This window comes from Mobula hypostoma, chromosome 27, assembly GCF_963921235.1.
Source record: "Mobula hypostoma chromosome 27, sMobHyp1.1, whole genome shotgun sequence".
Lineage (NCBI taxonomy): Eukaryota > Metazoa > Chordata > Chondrichthyes > Myliobatiformes > Myliobatidae > Mobula > Mobula hypostoma.
The window spans coordinates 35974867-35994836 of record NC_086123.1 but is presented as its reverse complement, the minus strand read 5'-3'; the positions used below and the strand labels follow the sequence as shown (position 1 = coordinate 35994836).

General features: G+C 43.3%; 1 protein-coding gene across 2 annotated transcripts in view; it reads left to right on the top strand.

Moving 5' to 3' along the window:
• The first annotated feature begins 401 nt into the window (after window positions 1-401).
• ube3b (ubiquitin protein ligase E3B) overlaps window positions 402-19970 on the top strand; it is an 80372-nt gene continuing 60803 nt past the window's right edge. The window contains exons 1-6 of one of the 2 annotated variants that reach the window (XM_063034108.1): window positions 408-482; window positions 1245-1300; window positions 11426-11628; window positions 12436-12604; window positions 14593-14713; window positions 16691-16750. In XM_063034108.1, coding sequence (XP_062890178.1) covers window positions 12444-12604; window positions 14593-14713; window positions 16691-16750 — 342 coding nt within the window. In that variant the 5' untranslated portion in view covers window positions 408-482; window positions 1245-1300; window positions 11426-11628; window positions 12436-12443. Of the gene's footprint in view, window positions 483-1244; window positions 1301-11425; window positions 11629-12435; window positions 12605-14592; window positions 14714-16690; window positions 16751-19970 lie in introns of both variants that reach the window. The other variant, XM_063034107.1, reaches the window with a different exon arrangement.

Sequence of the window (19970 nt, the reverse complement as noted above, 5' to 3'; positions counted from 1 at the left end):
CTGGGAGGTTCATCATCTGAGCAAAGTAAGGGGACAGGCACCTAGCATAATTCATTTTATCATAGGCAAAGCACCTTGGGATCACAGAAAGCTATCACCGCTGCAATGCTATCACATATTTTCCAACACTAGGGGTGTATACCTTGCCAAAAATCACTATAATAATTATTCCCCCCAGATGGTACCGGTGGCCCAAATTTGGGGTCCTGGCTCACGGACTATAAGTTACTCCTGACTGTGGGCAACGTCTGCTACCAGTCTCTCCACTCCTGGACAATCGTAGGCGCACACATTCCTTTTCCAAGATGGCGGGGCGTCACCGCTTCCATGGAGACGGTCAGCTACGCGTGCGCACTCGGGTTCGCGGTGCTGACTGTTGACGCCGGCTCTGTGCTAACCCGGAAGTAGTCGCGGTGGTTCGGTCTGTTCTTGGTGGAGTTGTGTTGTGTGAAACATAAAGATAAAAACAGAGACAAGCTTGGGTAAAGAGCCGCGTATTTACTTCTACAGTTAATATTAGTTTATCATTATTGATAATAATATGCTGAGTTATATATATTTACCAGAAAGAAGAGTCTAGAATCATAAGAGGAGGTTTTGGCCTAATTTCTTGTTTTTGTGTTTTGTTTGACAAATCTGACCTGATTTCATATCATTGTATGTTATGTAAATATTACCGGCGGAGTGAAATGATCGTACTTGTGCGCTGCGTATAGTGCTGGTAATAATACTGATTTCTATGACATACAGCTGGATATTCGGAGCATAGAAACTGCTACTGTCAAAATAAACCTGCAAAACTTTAAATGGATTACTTAGTGTGGCAGTATGGATAATACTTGAAAACAAAACCTGTAATTTTGTTAATTATGTTTTCACTAGCGTTTCGGAAAAAGAAAATGAAAAAGATTAGCTTAGATCCGTGCTTATTATCCAAATAAATTATGCAGTAGTTAATTAAAGTAATTGAAAATATGTCAAGAGAGCATCATTTTTGGTATTGATTTATTATTGGTACTGGTTTATTATTGTCACGTGTACTGACTCACAGTGAAGAGCTTACCTTGCATACTGTCTTGCAGATCAAATCGGTACACAGTGCATTTAAGTTAGAACAAGGTAAAACATTAACAGTACAGAGTAGAGTGTAAAAAATACCAAAATAAGTGCAGAGCAAGTAATTGATAAAAGGCAAGATCATTATGAGGTAGGTTGTGAGTCCAAGAGTCCATTTTCTCATACAGGATGTCCATTCGAGATTCTGGTAACAATGGAATAGAAGCGTTCCTTGAGCCTGATGGTAAGTGGTTTCATGCTTTTGTATCTTCTGTCCGATGGGAAGATGGGAAAAGAGAGATATCCGGTTGGTGGAGACTTTGATTATGCTGGCTGATTGACTAGGGCAGCAAAAAGTATAGACAGGGTCCATGGAGGGGAGGCTGGTTTCCGTGATGTATTGAGCTGTGTCCACATCTCTGCAGTTTCTTGCAGTCGCATGCAGAGCATTTTCCATACCAAGCTGTTATACATTCAGAGGGTAGCAGGCCAGGCAGCATCTCTAGGAAGAGGTGCAGTCGACGTTTCAGGCCGAGACCCTTCGTCAGGACTAACTGAAGGAAGTAAGGGATTTGAAAGTTGGAGGGGAAGGGGGAGATCCAAAATGATAGGAGAAGACAGGAGGGGGAGGGATGGAGCCGAGAGCTGGACAGGTGATAGGCCAAAGGGATACGAGAGAATCATGGGACAGGAGGTCCGGGAAGAAAGACAAGTGGGGGGGACCCAGAGGATGGGCAAGGGGTATATTCAGAGGGACAGAGGGAGAAAAAGGAGAGTGAGAGAAAGAATGTGTGTATAAAAATAAAAATAAGTAACAGATGGGGTACGAGGGGGAGGTGGGGCATTAGCAGAAGTTAGAGAAGTGGATGTTCATGCCATCAGGTTGGAGGCTACCCAGATGGAATATAAGGTGTTGTTCCTCCAACCTGAGTGTGGCTTCATCTTTACAGTAGAGGAGGCCGTGAATAGACATGTCAGAATGGGAATGGGATGTGGAATTAAAATGTGTGGCCACTGGGAGATCCTGCTTTCTCTGGTGGACAGAGCGTAGGTGTTCAGCAAAGCGGTCTCCCAGTCTGCGTCGGGTCTCGCCAATATATAAAAGGCCACATCGGGAGCACCGGACGCAGTATATCACCCCAGCCGACTCACAGGTGAAGTGTTGCCTCACCTGGAAGGACTGTTTGGGGCCCTGAATGGTGGTAAGGGAGGAAGTGTAAGGGCATGTGTAGCACTTGTTCTGCTTACACGAATAAGTGCCAGGAGGGAGATCAGTGGGGAGGGATGGGGGGGACGAATGGTCAAGGGAGTTGCATAGGGAGCGATCCCTGCGGAATGCGGGGGGGGAGGGAAAGATATGCTTAGTGGTGGGATCCCGTTGGAGGTGGCGGAAGTTACGGAGAATAATATGTTGGACCCGGAGGCTGGTGGGGTGGTAGGTGAGGACCAGAGGAACCCTATTCCTAGTGGGGTGGCGGGAGGATGGAGTGAGAGCAGATGTACATGAAATGGGGGAGATGCGTTTAAGAGCAGAGTTGATAGTGGAGGAAGGGAAGCCCCTTTCTTTAAAAAAGGAAGACATCTCCCTCATCCTAGAATGAAAAGCCTCATCCTGAGAGCAGATACGGCGGAGACGGAGGAATTGCGAGAAGGGGATGGTGTTTTTGCAAGAGACAGGGTGAGAAGAGGAATAGTCCAGATAGCTGTGAGAGTCAGTAGGCTTATAGTAGACATCAGTGGATAAGCTGTCTCCAGAGACAGAGACAGAAAGATCCAGAAAGGGGAGGGAGGTGTCAGAAATGGACCAGGTAAACTTGAGGGCAGGGTGAAAGTTGGAGGCAAAGTTAATAAAGTCAACGAGCTCTGCATGCGTGCAGGAAACAGCGCCAATGCAGTCGTCGATGTAGCGAAGGAAAAGTGGGGGACAGATACCAGAACAGGCACAGAACATTGATTGTTCCACCGAGCCAACAAAAAGGCAGGCATAGCTAGGACCCATACGGGTGCCATTAGCTACACCTTTAGTTTGGAGGAAGTGGGAGGAGCCAAAGGAGAAATTATTAAGAGTAAGGACTAATTCTGCTAGACGGAGCAGAGTGGTGGTAGAGGGGAACTGATTAGGTCTGGCATATTATTCTCATATCCAACATATAACATCCTCTGTAACTTCTGCCACCTCCAACGGGATCCCACCACTAAGCACATCTTTCCCTCCCCCCCCCGCATTCCGCGGGGATTACTCCCTACGCGACTCCCTTGTCCATTCGTCCCCCCCATCCCTCCCCACTGATCTCCCTCCTGGCACTTATCCATGTAAGCGGAACAAGTGTTACACATGCCCTTACACTTCCTCCCTTACCACCATTCAGGGCCCCAAACAGTCCTTCCAGGTGAGGCAACACTTCACCTGTGAGTCGGCTGGGGTGATATACTGCGTCCGGTGCTCCCAATGTGGCCTTTTATATATTGGCGAGACCCGACGCAGACTGGGAGACCGCTTTGCTGAACACCTACGCTCTGTCCGCCAGAGAAAGCAGGATCTCCCAGTGGCCACACATTTTAATTCCACATCCCATTCCCATTCTGACATGTCTATCCACGGCCTCCTCTACTGTAAAGATGAAGCCACACTCAGGTTGGAGGAACAACACCTTATATTCCGTCTGGGTAGCCTCCAACCTGATGGCATGAACATCGACTTCTCTAACTTCCGCTAAGGCCCCACCTCCCCCTCGTACCCCATCTGTTACTCATTTTTATGCACACATTCTTTCTCTCACTCTCCTTTTTCTCCCTCTGTCCCTCTGAATATACCCCTTGCCCATCCTCTGGGTCCCCCCCCTTGTCTTTCTTCCCGGACCTCCTGTCCCATGATCCTCTCGTATCCCTTTTGCCTATCACCTGTCCAGCTCTTGGCTCCATTTCTCCCCCTCTTGTCTTCTCCTATCATTTTGGATCTCCCTCTCCCCCTCCAACTTTCAAATCCCTTACTCACTCTTCCTTCAGTTAGTCCTGACGAAGGGTCTCGGCCTGAAACGTCGACTGCACCTCTTCCTAGAGATGCTGCCTGGCCTGCTGCGTTCACCAGCAACTTTTATGTGTGTTGCTTGAATTTCCAGCATCTGCAGAATTCCTGTTGTTTTTGTTGTATACATTCAGAGGGAATGCTTTCTATATTTCATGTCTAAAATGATGTTGTTTTAAAACTAGTATCATTGTAGGGTTGTGATTGTGAGCAGAATCTAGTCCAGTCTAATTTGTGTTCTTTTTATCTACCCTGCCATTTATTTTGCTTATTGATGTTAGTGAAAGTACTGGTCTGAGATTTTGGAAGCATTGTAATGTACAAGAATTCAAATAACCATCATCTGTAGTCTTACCAATATGAAGTTAAAATTGCTGTATTGTAATTATATTCAAGTGTAATATTCTGAATTTACTCTCCCAGCAATTAATATCTGTTTTAGATGTATGTCTTTTTAAGTGACTCATTGCTAGGGCTAGAGAGGGTGCTAACCTTTGGAAAGGTGTTATTATCAGGAGGGGAGTAAGGAATAGGGAAAATTAGCTTTAGCAGAGTAGTTATTCTGATAGAATGCTTGGGATCTGATTTTTGCCATAACCAATACCTTATTTCATCAGAAGGCAGGTACAAGTCTTCACAGTATCATCTCCAATCAGCTTTTTAGTACGCGACTGGAAGGTTGTCTACCTCCTATGCTGGCCAACCTTCAGACTAACTACCTAATTAGCTTAGTTACCTCTATCACCTGGCCCAGAGAATCCCACAGCATCAGAAACGCTGCCACAGGGGGAAAGATCAATGCCAAATAACAAGGGCTACTGAAAGAGAGCCCCCCATGGTTGCCACCTGATGATTCCTAGCCAACAGGAACCACAGTGCTTGAACACAGCCTTGAGGTCTACTGTCATCAGTACCTTGCTTTCTCCGCCAGAAGACTCCATAACTGGTTGGATGAGAAAGACTGGAAATGCGAGGTGCTCCACTGTTCCTCAATAGAAAAAGAATAGCTCTATTCGCAATTGATGGTGGACGTTGAACATAAAAAACTGCAGCATAAAGAACACGATGCTGAGTGGAAAGAGTATGGGAAACGTAGAAGCTTTCTGATAATCACAATATGCATAGATTCTTTGTCACTGTCAAGGCTACCCACCACCCAAACATCCCAAGGCCCATCTTGTTTAGAGACAAAAGGAGAGCTTATTAAGTCACTGCCTGCTTGAAGGAGGACTTTGGAAATACTCAGCCATGAGAGCATCTTTGATTCCATCCAACGACAAAGATCTGTCTTGGTCTTGCTACTATCCCAGACCGACAGGAAGTTGGTGTTCTGCATGTCAATTAAAAACAAGGCTTGGAAGCAGGCTGTTCCCCCTGTGTACTGATATTCTATGGAAATGAATTTTGGATACATTCACAACTTCCTCTTCCACATCTGATAGAAGGAAGGTAATGCCAGGGGACTTGGAGATACCTTCATCATATCATCACCATGTGCCACGTCGTGTGATGTGAGTGAACAAGGTTTCATGATTGTTCTTGGCAAATTTTTTGATAAAAGTGGTTTGTCATTGCCTTCTTCGGGGCAGTGTCTTTACAAGATGGTTAAAGGTTCAAAGGTTCAATTTAATGACAGAGACGTGTACACAATATACATCCTCAAATGCTTTTTCTTCGCAAACATCCACGAAAACAGAGAAGTGCCCAAAAGAATGAATGACAGTTAAATGTGAGAGCCCCAAGGTCCCCCACCCGGCTCCCCTCACCCACGCATAAGCAGCAGCAAGCAATGATCTCCCCTCTCCCCCAGCGAGAACAAGCACATCCTCTATCAGCACAAGCGTGAGCTAGGCGATAGCAAAGACACAGACCTTGCAGTAACCCCAAAGACTATCGCATTTCATCCGGCATTCCACAAACCACAGAGGGAGAGGGAGGTGTCTCCCATTTTCACAGCAAGCGGGAGATGTAACACAACCCGCTGGTCTACGAATTTAAAAAGTCTGTTTCGTCACTTTTTATGAGCTCTGTGCCTGAAGATTACAAAAATCTCGGGTCTTCGGGCCCACAGCGAAAGATTTTCCGACTTCCCCGACGACACACGAGTCTCCGGCCGTGACACCGACCCTCGATTCGCCTGTTTCCAAAGACCTGAGATCTTAGGCTTCCGAATTCGAGCCAGATTCTCAGGCCGAATCCTTGACAATACTTTTTAAAGATTGCCTGCCTGGCGTCAGTGGTCACATAACCAGGACTTATGATGTGCACCAGCTGCTCATACGACTATCCGCCACCTGCTCCCGTGGCTTCACATGACCCTGATGGGTGGGGTAGGGGGTGTGTGGCTATGCAGGTGCTACACCTTGTGCAGTGGCGACCTGCAGGCTAGTGGACGGAAGGAGAGCCTTACTCCTCCTTGGGCAGAGATGTAATTCACCCACCGTCTGACCGTGATCATATACAGGTTCAAAAAGAGACAAATCCAATTGTAAAATGTCGCAGTGCCCTGCTATCTGCCAGAAGGAAAACTAGTTTTGCTGACCGCCGCAGTTATTACCTCCTAGTGACTAAATTACCATGTGAATTCTGTCCAAGTAGAGACACAATGGATATAAGAAATAGGAGCAGGAGTCGGCCATCTGGCCTGTCGAGCCTACGCTGCCATTCAATAAGATCATGGCTGATCTGGCCATTGACTCATCTCCACCCACCTGCCTTTTCCCCAGAACCCTTAGTTCCTGTACGATGCAAAACCTGCTGTACGACAACTGGAGGAGACGGAGGAGATTCGAGCTGTAATTTTAATCATTGGGTCCGTAACAGAGGTTGTCTCAGTGGGGACTGATGTCAAGCAAAGGGACACCAGTTTTTTCATCTGTGCTGAAGCTCTGCTGTAGTGAGCTTCCAGTTGAGTGGAGCTCAGCTGCAGGACAGTTGGGAAACGGCTCTCAGCATCCAAGGCCACTCATCCCACAGACATTCAGATCCAGTTAATGGCTGCACGTGGGCTCCAGACTATCATTAACTTACTGGCTGAATCTTGTGGGAATGAGTGTTGTTTCAAGATGCAAGACTGTTTAATATCATTCCCAGTACACACGTGTAGAGGAGAATAATAGTTAACTCCGGATCCGATGCAGTGTATTAAAAAACACTTAAGCTGAAGAACACAGTAATAAGAAAAACACAATAAATATAAATGCAGCTTATATACATAGTTTGATTATATGTGCATGAAGTGACACTAGGCACAGGAGTGTCTGTATATAAGGTGACTAACAGGAAATGATAAGGTAGTGGTGGTTGGGGTGTGGAGGGTGGGAGTGTCATTGGCCTTGCTGCTTGGGAAAAATAACTGTTATTGAATCTGGGCACTGGAGTGTCCTGACGAAGGGTCTGGGCCTGAAACGTCGACTGTGCTTCTTCCTGTGGATGCTGTCTGGCCTGCTGCATTCCAGCAGCATTTTGTGTGTGTTGCTTGAATTTCCAGCATCTGCAGATTTCCTCGTGTTTGTGTTTTTGTGTCTGGTGGTCCTGGTGTGGGTGCTCCGTAGCCTCCTCCATGCGTAGGGTGGATGGGATCCTTCATGATGTTACTGGCCCTTTTAGGTAGTCAGATGTTTCCTGACGACCTGACAGATTTGTATGGCTGGGTAGTTCTCTGAGTTGGTGGTGAGTGGGTGTGGAGCACCACCAGGGACTGTTGTGTCTCCGTTTGTGTTCGCACTACACCTCAGACTTCCAGTACAAATCTGAGTCTTGTCACTTGCAGGAGTTCTCTGATGACTCTGCGGTGGGTGGGCGCATCAGAGATGGGCAGGAGTCGGAGTACAGAGGACTGGTGGACAAGTTTGTGGAGTGGTGTGGGAGGAATCAGCTGCTCCTGAATGTGGCCAAATCCAGGGAGATGTGATTGATTTCAGGAGGAAGAGGACTGTGACGAGTTCTGTATACATTCTGGAAGAAGAAATTTCAGTGGTGGAGGAGTACAAACACCTGGGTGTTCACCTCGACAACAGACTTGACTGGAAAACCAGCATCATGGCTGTTTGCAAGAAGGGGTTGAGCAGACTTTATTTTCTAAGGAAGCTGAGATCCTTCAATGTGTATAGCAGGATGTTGGAGATCTTTTACCAGTCTGTTGTAGTGAGTGCAGTCTTCTTTGCTGCTGTATGTCGCGTGAGGAGTATTGATGCTGGAGATACAAAAAGACTAAATAAACTCATCAAGAAGACTGGATCCATCCTTGGCTACAACCCAGACTCTTTTGAGTTAGTGGTGGAGAGGAGCTCACCAAACAAACTTATCCATTAGGGACAAAATTGGCATATCCTCTCCATGACCAACTGAATAAGCAACAGAGCACCCTTTCAAACAGACTCATTCAGCTCGTTACAGAAAATCTTCCCTACCAAATGCAATAAGCATATGCAACAGTTCATCTCTGTGCAACACGAGAACAAACATCATAGTACAATAGTTTCTGTTTGATTATTTCGTAAGTTATTATTGCACATTGGTACATTATTATTGTGTGTGTTATTATTCTGCAGTTTATTATTAGTTAAGTCTGTACACTGCTAAGTGTGTTTTAAATGTTGCTGCTGTAACAATAATTTCCCTCTCGGGATCAATAAAGTATTTACTATTATTATTGTTTTCTGGCACCTTTCTGTGTATATGTCCTTGATGGTGGGTAAGTTGGTGCGGGTGATGCATTGGGCAGTTTTGACTACCTGTTGTAACATGTTCCTGTCCCCACAGAGCAGTTTCTTGCAGTGTTACAGCATGTTAGGATGTTCTCTACTGGGCAGCTATATAAGTGTTGTTGTGCGTAGTCCAGCTCCCTTCAGACTTCTCACAAAGTAGAAGCGTTAGTGAGCTTTCTTGACGTGTCGGATGTGTTCTGGGACCATGAGAGGTTGTGTGGATGTGCACTCCCAGGATTTTGAAACTGCGATTACACGGATATAAAGAGGGCTGTAAGTGCTGTGAGTTGTTTCGATAATACTGGGTGAAGTTTCAGATGACCAGAGCTGAAAATATAAGACTCACACCCGTCTTCAACATGGGTTCAGAAGTAGAATAGGTGAGCAGTTTCTAGTCCCTGGGTGTTGGCATCACAGAGGATCTATTCTGGACCCAACTTATTGATGCATTAGTTATATTTCATTAGGAGTTTGAGATTTGGTATGTCTGACAACCCCACACCCAGCCCCATCATGGACACAAGCGTACCCACCATTGAGGATATTTTCAAAATGCGGTGTCTGGAGAAGGCAGTATCCATCATTAAGGGCTGTCACCATCTGGGATGTGCACTCGTCTCATTACTACCATCAGGGAGGTCCTCTGCACCTTGGAAGAGCCTGAAGACAGGCACTGAACATTTCAGGAACAGCTTCTTCCCCTCCGCCAGTAGATTTCTGAACAGACAATTACCCCATGAACACTACCTCACTGTATTGCTCTTTTTTGGTACCAGTTATTTAAAAAAAATTTTTTATTGTAACATATAGAAATTTTATGTCTTGCACTGTACTGCTGCCAGAAGACGACAAATTTCACAACATACGTCAGTGATAATTAACGTGGTTCTGATTCTGATAAGTGAAAGTGGACACACAGTGGCTCAAACTGATTCACAGTTCAGATAACAGCATGGGTCATCTAATGGTGCGAGTCCTCTTCCACACGCAATTTGCAAGTCCAAAAATCTTCTTTCAACCTGAGCTATAAATTTGTTCAGTGATTCATCATTTTCTGCCCTTTGAGGTTAAAATTATAACTGGAGACACGAGACATGAGACGCTGTAGGTGCTAGAATCATAATTCATAGAATTACAAATTGTGTGCAGAAATTATACTTCATCTGGGTCTAAATGACTAGCTCCTTATTATCCTAGCTCCTTAGTTCTAAAATCGTCATCTACAGGGAAACTACCCTATCCCCTAGCATCTCCCTACTTTATTTTGTATTAAATCTTGAATTCTTTGGTCAGATAAATCTCATGGTAAATTTCAGTGAATGTAGACCGATATTGCTTGATCCCTCCTCATTCCAGAAAGCACCCTTGAGAATCCTGTACTAAGGGGATTTTGCAGCTGTGGTAAGGGTGTGATAGAGGTATGTTACAAAGTTTGTGGGATGTAATTCTATTTGGATTTGGGTCTTGGGAGGAACTAATGAAGCATTAATTATAATTATGAAAGACATTGAACTCTCAAGCACTAGAAGATGATCTCAGGAAGGAAAGAATTAATATACAGCAGCATTTGATGCCTCTGGGCTTGTACTCACTGAATGTAGAAGAATGAGGGGTTATCTCATTGAAATCTACTGAATATTGAAAGCCCTAGACAGAGTGGACTTGGAGTGGACAGTCTAGGACCAGAGGGCACAAAGCAGAGATTGGTAGGTTCTTGATCACTAAGGGTGTCAGAGATCACAGGGAGAAGCCTGGAGAGTGGGGTTGAGATGGAAAATAAATCAGCCATGATTGAATCGCGAAGCCGCCTCAATGGCCTAATTCTGCTCCTATGTCTCATTATTTCTGCCGCTTAGTGACTCAGCAATGAGGACTCACGTTGAAGATCTATATCAGAGGAGTATCAAAAAGGAGCAAGAGTTGTTACCATGTGGAATATATTATCCTAATTAGTGAGAGCAGGACATGCTGGTCCTAACATGCGAAGTCAGCTCTAGCGAACTTGGCAGATGAGATCCAACTGCCAGGACGGCGGTTCTGCAATGCTCCATGGAAGTGAAGAACATGACAAGGCACAGAAGACGCCATGGTCATCCACAGCAAACGAGGAAGGCAGCAGTTTGTGATGCCTGTTCATACCACTGAACCCGGACTAATGAGATTGAGAGAGTGGAAGTGTCCCAGTCCAATGACTTTTCCCCTTTAAAAACAGGTTTCCTGTCATCACGGACAACCGCCACACTTAAATCAATTCATAATCTTGTTGAAAGGAAGTTTAAAGATCGTGTTTAATTGTAAGAAAATGGAATTGATGTGAAGTTATCAGTGGATCAGCAATATGACGTGTTGAAATGTGTGGGGTTGTTTGGGCTCATTATAGCTATGTTGTTTAAGCTTATATTAAGTGCCTACTTGAAATGTCACAGCTAAATAGTATTGGCTATTGAAGGGTCTCAGCCTGAAACGTCGACTTTTTATTTCTCCTCCATAGATGCTGCCTTCAGCATTCTCTGTGTGTGTGGCTAAATGGTATTCTTGGCAGCCAAAATAATATTAGATTTTTAATCACTTCCCATAATGTGTGCCAGTTAAAATGTGCATTCTTCTAACTCCAGCATGCTTTGTTCTTTCATAGAGCTGTCAATATTCCCACTTGAACAAGTAATTTTGGAAGGGATAACAGTCCTGAAAAGATGGGTTTGAAGTAATGCAGAGTATTCGTGTTTTTGGTGCGCATTACCTCGGTCCAGGTCTCTTTGTACCTCAATGAATGCTTCCTGACCATGCACAAGGCCTGAAGAACTTGTATCCAGACCTGGAAAGCTCTTTACAGCTCAGGTAAACCGATCCTTTATCCTTTATCATAATTCTCTTTCTACATGATTGTTAAATTCCGACAGTGCTCCATGTAGATGTACTCAATGGTGGGGAGGGCTTTACCCATGATGGACTGCGTCATATTCACTACCTTTTGTAGTCTTTTCCGTTCAAGGGCATTGGTGTTTCTATACCAGTCTCTGATGCAGCCAGTCAGTATATCTCCACCACACATCTATAGAAGTTTGTCAAAGTTTTAGATGTCATGCCAAATCTTCACAAACTACTAAGGAAGTAGAGGTGCTGTCGTGCTTTCTTGGTAACAGTCCCTACAAGCTGGACCCAGGACAGATCCTCTGAAATGATAGCACCAAAGACTCTCTCCACCTCTGGTCCCCCCAATGAGAACTGACTCATGGACCTCCAGTTTCCTCCTTTTGAAGTCAATTATCAGCCGCTTGGTTTTGCTGACGTTGAGTGAGACATTGAGTGCCTAGAGAAGGAAATTTGGAATTGTGTAGCAGTCTGTATATCTGGTTCTGATCTATTCTTGGTGGGAGAAACAGTGTAGTTTGATAATATTTACTGCACAAGTTTGTGCAATTGCATATTAGTACCAATATATTAAAGAGTAAAGAAGCCCATGAGTCTTTAGATGGAAAACAGTTTGTGCATGCTTTTATGAGGCTGTCAGTGGACTTGCTTCAATTATAATCTTAGTCTTGAATTTCATGTTTCACTGTTCAGCATTTTCATTTGGGTGTAAAGCTGGAAGAAAATAATAATTTAAGAAGGAAGCAGTGGTTTTCCTTGTTACCTTGTTCACAGGAGCAAGAATGTTTAGCGCGACACAAACCTCAAAAACAGAGTTCCTGGATAAGGCCCGGGCTGCTCGGGAGGAAAGGAAAGGGCAGAAGGAACGTGAGCGTGCAGCCATTCGGATTCAGGCTGTGGTCAGGAGGTATCTCTGCAGGTGTCGGCTGCTTCGAGAAATCAGGTCCATTTTTAAAATTAATTTTCATAGTTAAAGTATCATTCATCAATAATTGTATCATTCTCTAGTGGAAAAATAACAAGTAAATTAAAATGGCATAAGTGATTACAAGATAGTGCTGTAAAACTCTGATAATTCTCCAGAGGCTTTGGAAATCCTGGTGATTTTGCATGTGGCTTGTCACCCAGTTCCCAGGCTCAGTGACTATCTTACGGGGCCCTAGGTTTCAGTTCTTGATTCAAATTTGCTGATTCTTTTTCCCTTGAAACTTGCCAGGTTCATTGAAAAGTTACTGTGTAACTTCTTTTAAAATATGAACAATGAATTAGAGATGCATTGAAATGTCAATAAATTAACGTCTGAAAACCAGAACATTTCTGGTCTGCCACCACTGAAGTCCCGAGTGTATCAGATTAACAGATTTTCTGTAACTCTTCTACACAGTCTAAAAAATTCAACAAAGAGCACCATTTCTTTATCAGTGGGGATTTTTTCATAAAGTCACAATCTCCCATTCCACATGCAGTTTTCAGAGATTTTAAATTCCTAGATTGTTTTGCCTCAACACTTTGAATCTTTCCAATCAGTGTTGTGTTGGTTAGACCTTCTCCACAGAAAGGCACCAAATAAGCTCAACTGGAGTATTCACCAAGGAGTGAAAATGTTGAAAGGAATGGAATTCTAAAGGCTGTTATTAGATGTCAACAGCTTTGGCAACAGGATGGGCAATAAATACCACATATTCTTCTCAGAATATTTGGCTGTGAAATTGTTAGCCATTCAACAGTACTTTTTCAATCATGATGGCCTAGCACTTTAGTGCAAGGGTGCTTATTAGGTGTGTTAAAAATCAAACTTACAAAAATTAACAAGGTAATAAAAACTGCCGATATTTACAAACAGAGATATCTACCAGAAAGCACAAAAACAGCTCTGTACTTTGTCTAGTGAGAACTCCTAGCAGAGCCAGTCTCTCCCTCTCCCTCCTCCTCCCTCCTTTTTCTAGCCATCAGGACATACTATCTTTAATTACCCACAAGGTTAATATAAGACTACACATGAATTACAACATGATGCACCCCACAATGGAGTTACAATCATATTACACAATAAACAGAAGTATCTATTAAATCCAGTAAATAAACAACATATACACATCCCCATTACTAAAGAAATGGACTATTCCACCATGAGTGGCGGGAAAGGCCCTGTAAAGCCAACCGGAGTGTATCAGTGGTTTAGGGCCCATTGTGAGAATTTACTGTGGAAGATATTGAAGTGCGAGCACCCAGCGCAACGACAGCAGAATGACAAGGCGATGTTTGTCTGTGTATAAATACACATATGTAAGGAGCGTGTTTACCGATTGCTGTCTGTCACAAAATCACAGTAATAAACCACATCAATCACCAATGCATAACCACTTCCATATACTGATCGTCCTGTACACGAGTAAATCTCCTTTTTGATATGCGAGTGAACTGATATCAATAGGGCTGATTATAATGGAATGAAGCAGGAAAAAAGTGGTTAATATGCCTGCTTCTCTCACGATAATTGCTTGAGTTTATACATGGATGATGGATAAAAGCAGTGAGGTGCTGTCTACACGCAGACTTCAACTAATAAGAAAATATGTAGAGGATTATTGAACGTACACAGACAAATAGGCTGACATTTAAAAGTACGGTATGATTGCCTCTTTGATTGGATGCCCTGACTGGTAGATCAGGAGTCATGTGGAATGCTATTTGCTGCCCCTTTCCATCGATAATGCTTGGCATAGCAATGCCATTTCAATGTTGTAGCCCAATTTCTTTATTTTTTAATAACTGGCTTGACATAACCTAATTTCTCTGTTTTGTATAAACCTGTCTTTTCATACAGGCTTTTAAAATCATAAAAAAATCTACTGTGACCTTCTAAGAGTTACTTTGTGGTTTTTTTAAATAACATAAACATTGATTAATTCAGTAATGTTGCCTTTACAGACAAGAAATCGATAATTTTTTTGACGTCAGTGAAAGCAACTCATCGAAAAGGAAAGCACTCGCTATATTTAAAATCACAAGGAAATTGCTCTTTGTGTTTCATATGAAAGAAGATTATGAGGTAACTCTACAGGCTGGGGCTAAATCTATTACCATAAATGAGGATGGCAGATTCACCACAAGAGATACTGCATATGTGAGAAATCCAGAGTAACACACACAAAATGCTGGAAGAGCTCAGCAGATCAGGCAGTATCAATGGAAAGGAATAAAGAGTTGACATTTTGGATTGAGACCCAATCCTTTGTTCCTTTCAATAGATGCTGCCTGACCTACTGAGTTCCTCTAGCATCTTGTATGTGTTACTCTGCAGATTAACTAGTTTTGGTCTCCTCCTTGCAGAAAATTATAATTGACCAAGGATTAGTAATAAACTCAATATAGGTTTAATCCAGGGATTGGGATTTTCACGTATAAAATATCCATTCTTGTTTTAACTTTGTTTCCTAAAAATTAACTTTAAAAATTATTTTGTGAATCAAAGGACTTTGGGCATAGGTTTCCGTCCAACTTCAGGAATGGATGGCATGGCAAAACGTTATGCCATTCTTGTAGGGAGTGCCATTTTGTGTTTGAAAATAAGGCAAGTTATCGGGACAGATATCGAAGAGGCTTCTTCAAATTTAAAGAATCTGAGTATTTTCATTTTTCCAGGATAAACTGTCCTCCTTGTATGTGGAAAATTATCAAATAAAATAAAAATCTTTAGCAATTAAGACATAATGAGAGAACACCTGGACACCACAGAGACATACTGAATTTCTTCTGTTTAGCTTTGTTGGAGCCACTTTAAATAGTAGTCTGCAAGTTCGATCTTATGCTGAAATTTTGGTCATCATCACTATCATCAGATGTAATGAATAGTGTTGCAGTAGTTAAGTTCAAGTTCAAGTTTATTGTCATCCACCCATGTACATGTATACGGCCAAACAAAACAACATTCCTCTGGACCAAGGTGCACAATACAGTACGTATAACTAACACCATCATCATCATCATTATGTGCTCTTGTATGACGTAGGTGATCATGGACTTCTTACCATGATTGTTCTTAGCAAACTTTCCTACAGAAGTGGTTTGTCATTGCCTCCTTCTGGACAGTGTCCTACAAGATGGGTGACCGCAGCCATTATCAATACTCTTCAGAGATTGAATGCCTGGCGTCAGTGGTCGCGTAACCAGGACTTGTGATATGCACCAGATGCTCATACGGCCATCCACCACCTGCTCCCACAGCTTCATGTGACTTTGATCAGCGGCAATGCAGGTGCTACCCCTTGCCCAAGGGTGACCTGCAGGCTAGCAGAGGGAAGGGGTGCCTTACACCTGCTTTGGTAGAGACGCATCTCCACCCCGCCACCCGATATAACTAACACACAACATATAAAGTAATATTACCACAAATAACTTAAATAATAAGGTGCATTTACGACACAAATTAAAAAGTAAGCAGCATAACTATGCTCTATTCATGATGGGTCCTGGGTGGTGACAGGATATTCAATAATCTTACGGCCTAGGGGAGGAAGCAGTTTCCCAAATTAATAGACCCATAATTCAGCCTGGACAAACAATATGGAAAATGGAGGCCAAATTTCGCCAGGGCAGCTGGATTTCAGCTAATTAAATAACATGGAATTTTTATTTTAGGTTACTTTTTATTTAATAATTAGTATTAATAACATTAACCACTTAATTGCAGTTTTCAAAATAAAATTTTTCTGTATTTCTACCCTGTTTACCCATCTGCCCCATTTGTAACTCCAATGTAGTTTTCTGAATTGTTCTCTACAGTGGCTAAGTAAGATATTTTTTGTTGTCAAATTAGAAATCAATAGGGCAATAGGCTGGTTTGGATCGCTTTTTGTTTATTAAACTTGCAAGCTGTGATTTAGTAATTCCAAAGTTGATCGTTTTTGTGATTGATCTTCCTTTATCAGTTTGTGCAAATTGGGAATTTCTTTAATTATTGTATCATTGGCATACTTCTCCAAAACTGTGTTGGTTATTTCAGTAATGACTTGTTACTCCGTTCCAGAGACTTCAGAAACTGTGTCGCTGTATCCTTCATAGCATGGACGTAGAGAATGAATCCAAGGTCAGTAAGCAACCGTGCTGCTTTTCTGTTCCGTTATGTATTACCCATTCTGTGCATTTCCGACAGCTCGGGGAAACAGTTGTACAGACACACAAAACCATTTAATTTCCCAATATCAGTTATTTTCTTAGAATTGATAAAACAGAAGCAAGACAATCAGTCCATTGTGCCCATGCTGCTGGTCATGCAAATGATTTCCAGCCTAATCCTGTCTCCCAGTGTACTTTCTATAGGTCCTAGGTCACATCCAGGTAGCCTTTCAATGTGTTTAGCATTTCTGTCTCTGCCAGTGTTTTTCATGCAATCAGTACCGGACTTCTATGTTGTTTGGTTGGAAAAATGTCTCCTTCTATCTGAACCATATCAGATCCATTGTGAGAATGCAGCAAGTGAGCATGTGGCCTGATTGATCGCGCAGTGAATTGATTGGGCCTCCTTTGTGAGGAGGGCTTTCTCCTTTCCGTGCGGGCTTTTGAGTGCACGTGCTTTCATGTCAGTGGACTCAGCTTGTAACTCCCACACTGTAGCTTATCCACGTGTACTGTTACCAACGTGACTCAGTGGAAACGGTTAATCATACTACCCCATTGCCTTTCTTGCTTTGCGCAGACATAACAATCTCCAGTAATCTTCTGTTTTACACCACGGACTCTTGTTTTTGACACCTTTCCAATGAAAATCGGTCCTTCCTATTTGTTCTTTTTAGATTATGAAGACACGCAGTCCTCTTTTATTGTCATATAGTAATGCATACATTAAGAAATGATACAGTATTTCCTCCGGTGTGATATCACAAAACAAAGTCAGACCAAGACTGAAAAAAACTAACAAAACCACATAATTATAACATATAGTTACAACAGTGCAACAATACCATAACTTGATGAAGAAGTCCATGAGCACAGTAAAAGTTCAAAGTCTCTCAAATGTCCCACATCTCACACAGACGGGAGAAGGAAGATAATCTCTCCCTGCCATACCCAACCATGGTCCAACTCTGAGTCATCTGAAAACTTTGAGCTCTGATCAGCTCTCCGACACCGAGTACTGAGCGCCATCTCGATCGCCAACAGCAGGCAAAGCCAGGGACTTTGAGGCCTTCCCTCCGAAAGATTCCCGACCGCGCAGTAACAACAGCAGCGAACGAGTGTTTCAGAAATTTTTCCAGATGTTCCTCTGTGCTTTCACGTCCATCTCCATCAAATCAGAATTGTCCATGGCCCCTATTTGATGGATACGATATAATTTTTCACCGGAGGGCTGCGCACACACGGCGCGCTGCTTCTCTCTCCTCCCACCAATTCTGTTTGCACATTTTGCACATTTCATACAGCTTAACTAAGTCTTCTCTCAGCCCTCATGTAAATAAGCCAGTTCTATCTGATCCAGTTTTTCTTCATATTACCAGTTGCTGATATTATAATCTGGGTTAAGATGGCACTGGTGAATCTCAGCGACTTCTGACTGGTGACTAACGAAACAAGGAAAGCAACTAAATACTTTGTTAACTACACTTTTTTCGGCAAACGATCGTCACAAGTAATCGTCTGTAATTTTTCTTTGGACTTGGGGCAGAACCAAGGCGAGGTGGAGGGCCTGTTGCCAAGAGTGTGGCAGAGCGTGAGAGGGCGGGCACAGGCCAAATCAAAGCTACGGGGTCCAGGCCCTAGAGCGTATTGATGCGACTGAACATGATGTTCGGACAGAGATTTATAGGCCGAATGGAGGCGGCCAAGCCCGGCATATGCCAGTGGCAGAGCCCATTGTTCGGACGGAGAGTTAAGTGCCGGGCCGGATTGAAAAGGTCAAGGTGTCAGGGCCCGAGGCGAGGTGCAGGCTGATCAAGATCGCGGCTCCATGTTGTTTAGTCAGCTCTGCGCTGAACTAAGGGTCTTGGACTCTTTGCAGACTTCTGTTCTGAAACGCAATTTGCTTGCGGTTACTGTTTGCATGATACTTTTTTTCATTGCACATTGGGTTTTTGATGGTCTTTTTTATGGGTTATTATATTTTATTTTTCTTATGGGCATGGTGCTTTTTTTTAATTCTCTGCACATTGGGTGTTTGTTAGTCTTTTTTTCATATAGAACATGGAACATAGAACAGTACAGCACAGTACAGGCCCTTCAGCCCACAATGTTGTGCCCACCCTCAAACCCTGCCTCCCATATAACCCCCCCACCTTAAATTCCTCCATATACCTGTCTAGTAGTTTCTTAAATTTCACTAGTGTATCTGCCTCTACCACTGACTCAGGCAGTGTATTCCACGCACCAACCCCACTCTCTGAGTAAAAAAACCTTCCTCTAATATCCCCCTTGAACTTCCCACCCCTTATCTTAAAGCCATCTCCTCTTGTATTGAGCAGTGGTGCCCTGGGGAAGAGGCGCTGGCTATCCACTCTATCTATTCCTCTTATTATCTTGTATACCTCTATCATGTCTCCTCTCATCCTCCTTCTCTCCAAAGAGTAAAGCCCTAGCTCCCTTAATCTCTGATCATAATGCATACTCTCTAAACCAGGCAGCATCCTGATAAATCTCCTCTGTACCCTTTCCGATGCTTCCACATCCTTCCTATAAGTAAGGTGACCAGAACTGGACACAGTACTCCAAGTGCGGCCTAACCAGACTTTTATAGAGCTGCATCATTACATCGCGACTCTTAAACTCTATCCCTCGACTTATGAAAGCTAACACCCCATAAGCTTTCTTAACTACCCTATCCACCTGTGAGGCAACTTTCAGGGATCTGTGGACACGAACTCCCAGATCCCTCTGCTCCTCCACACTACCAAGTATCCTGCCATTTACTTTGTACTCTGCCTTGGAGTTTGTCCTTCCAAAGTGTACCACCTCACACTTCTCCAGGTTGAACTCCATCTGCCACTTCTCAGCCCACTCCTGCATCCTATCAATGTCTCTCTGCAATCTTCGGCAATCCTCTACACTATCTACAACATCACCAACCTTTGTGTCGTCTGCAAACTTGCCAACCCACCCTTCTACCCCCACAGCCAGGTCGTTAATAAAAATCACGAAAAGTAGATTATATATATATGGGGTTTGTTTGTGGGTTTCTTTGTTTCATGTCTGCCTGTGAGGAGACAAATAATGTAAGGTTGTATAATTTATACAGTCTTTGAAAATAAATGTACTTTGAATTTTGAACCTGCAAATTCTGGCAACTCTGCACCTCCCTGAACAATTTGAACAAAGGT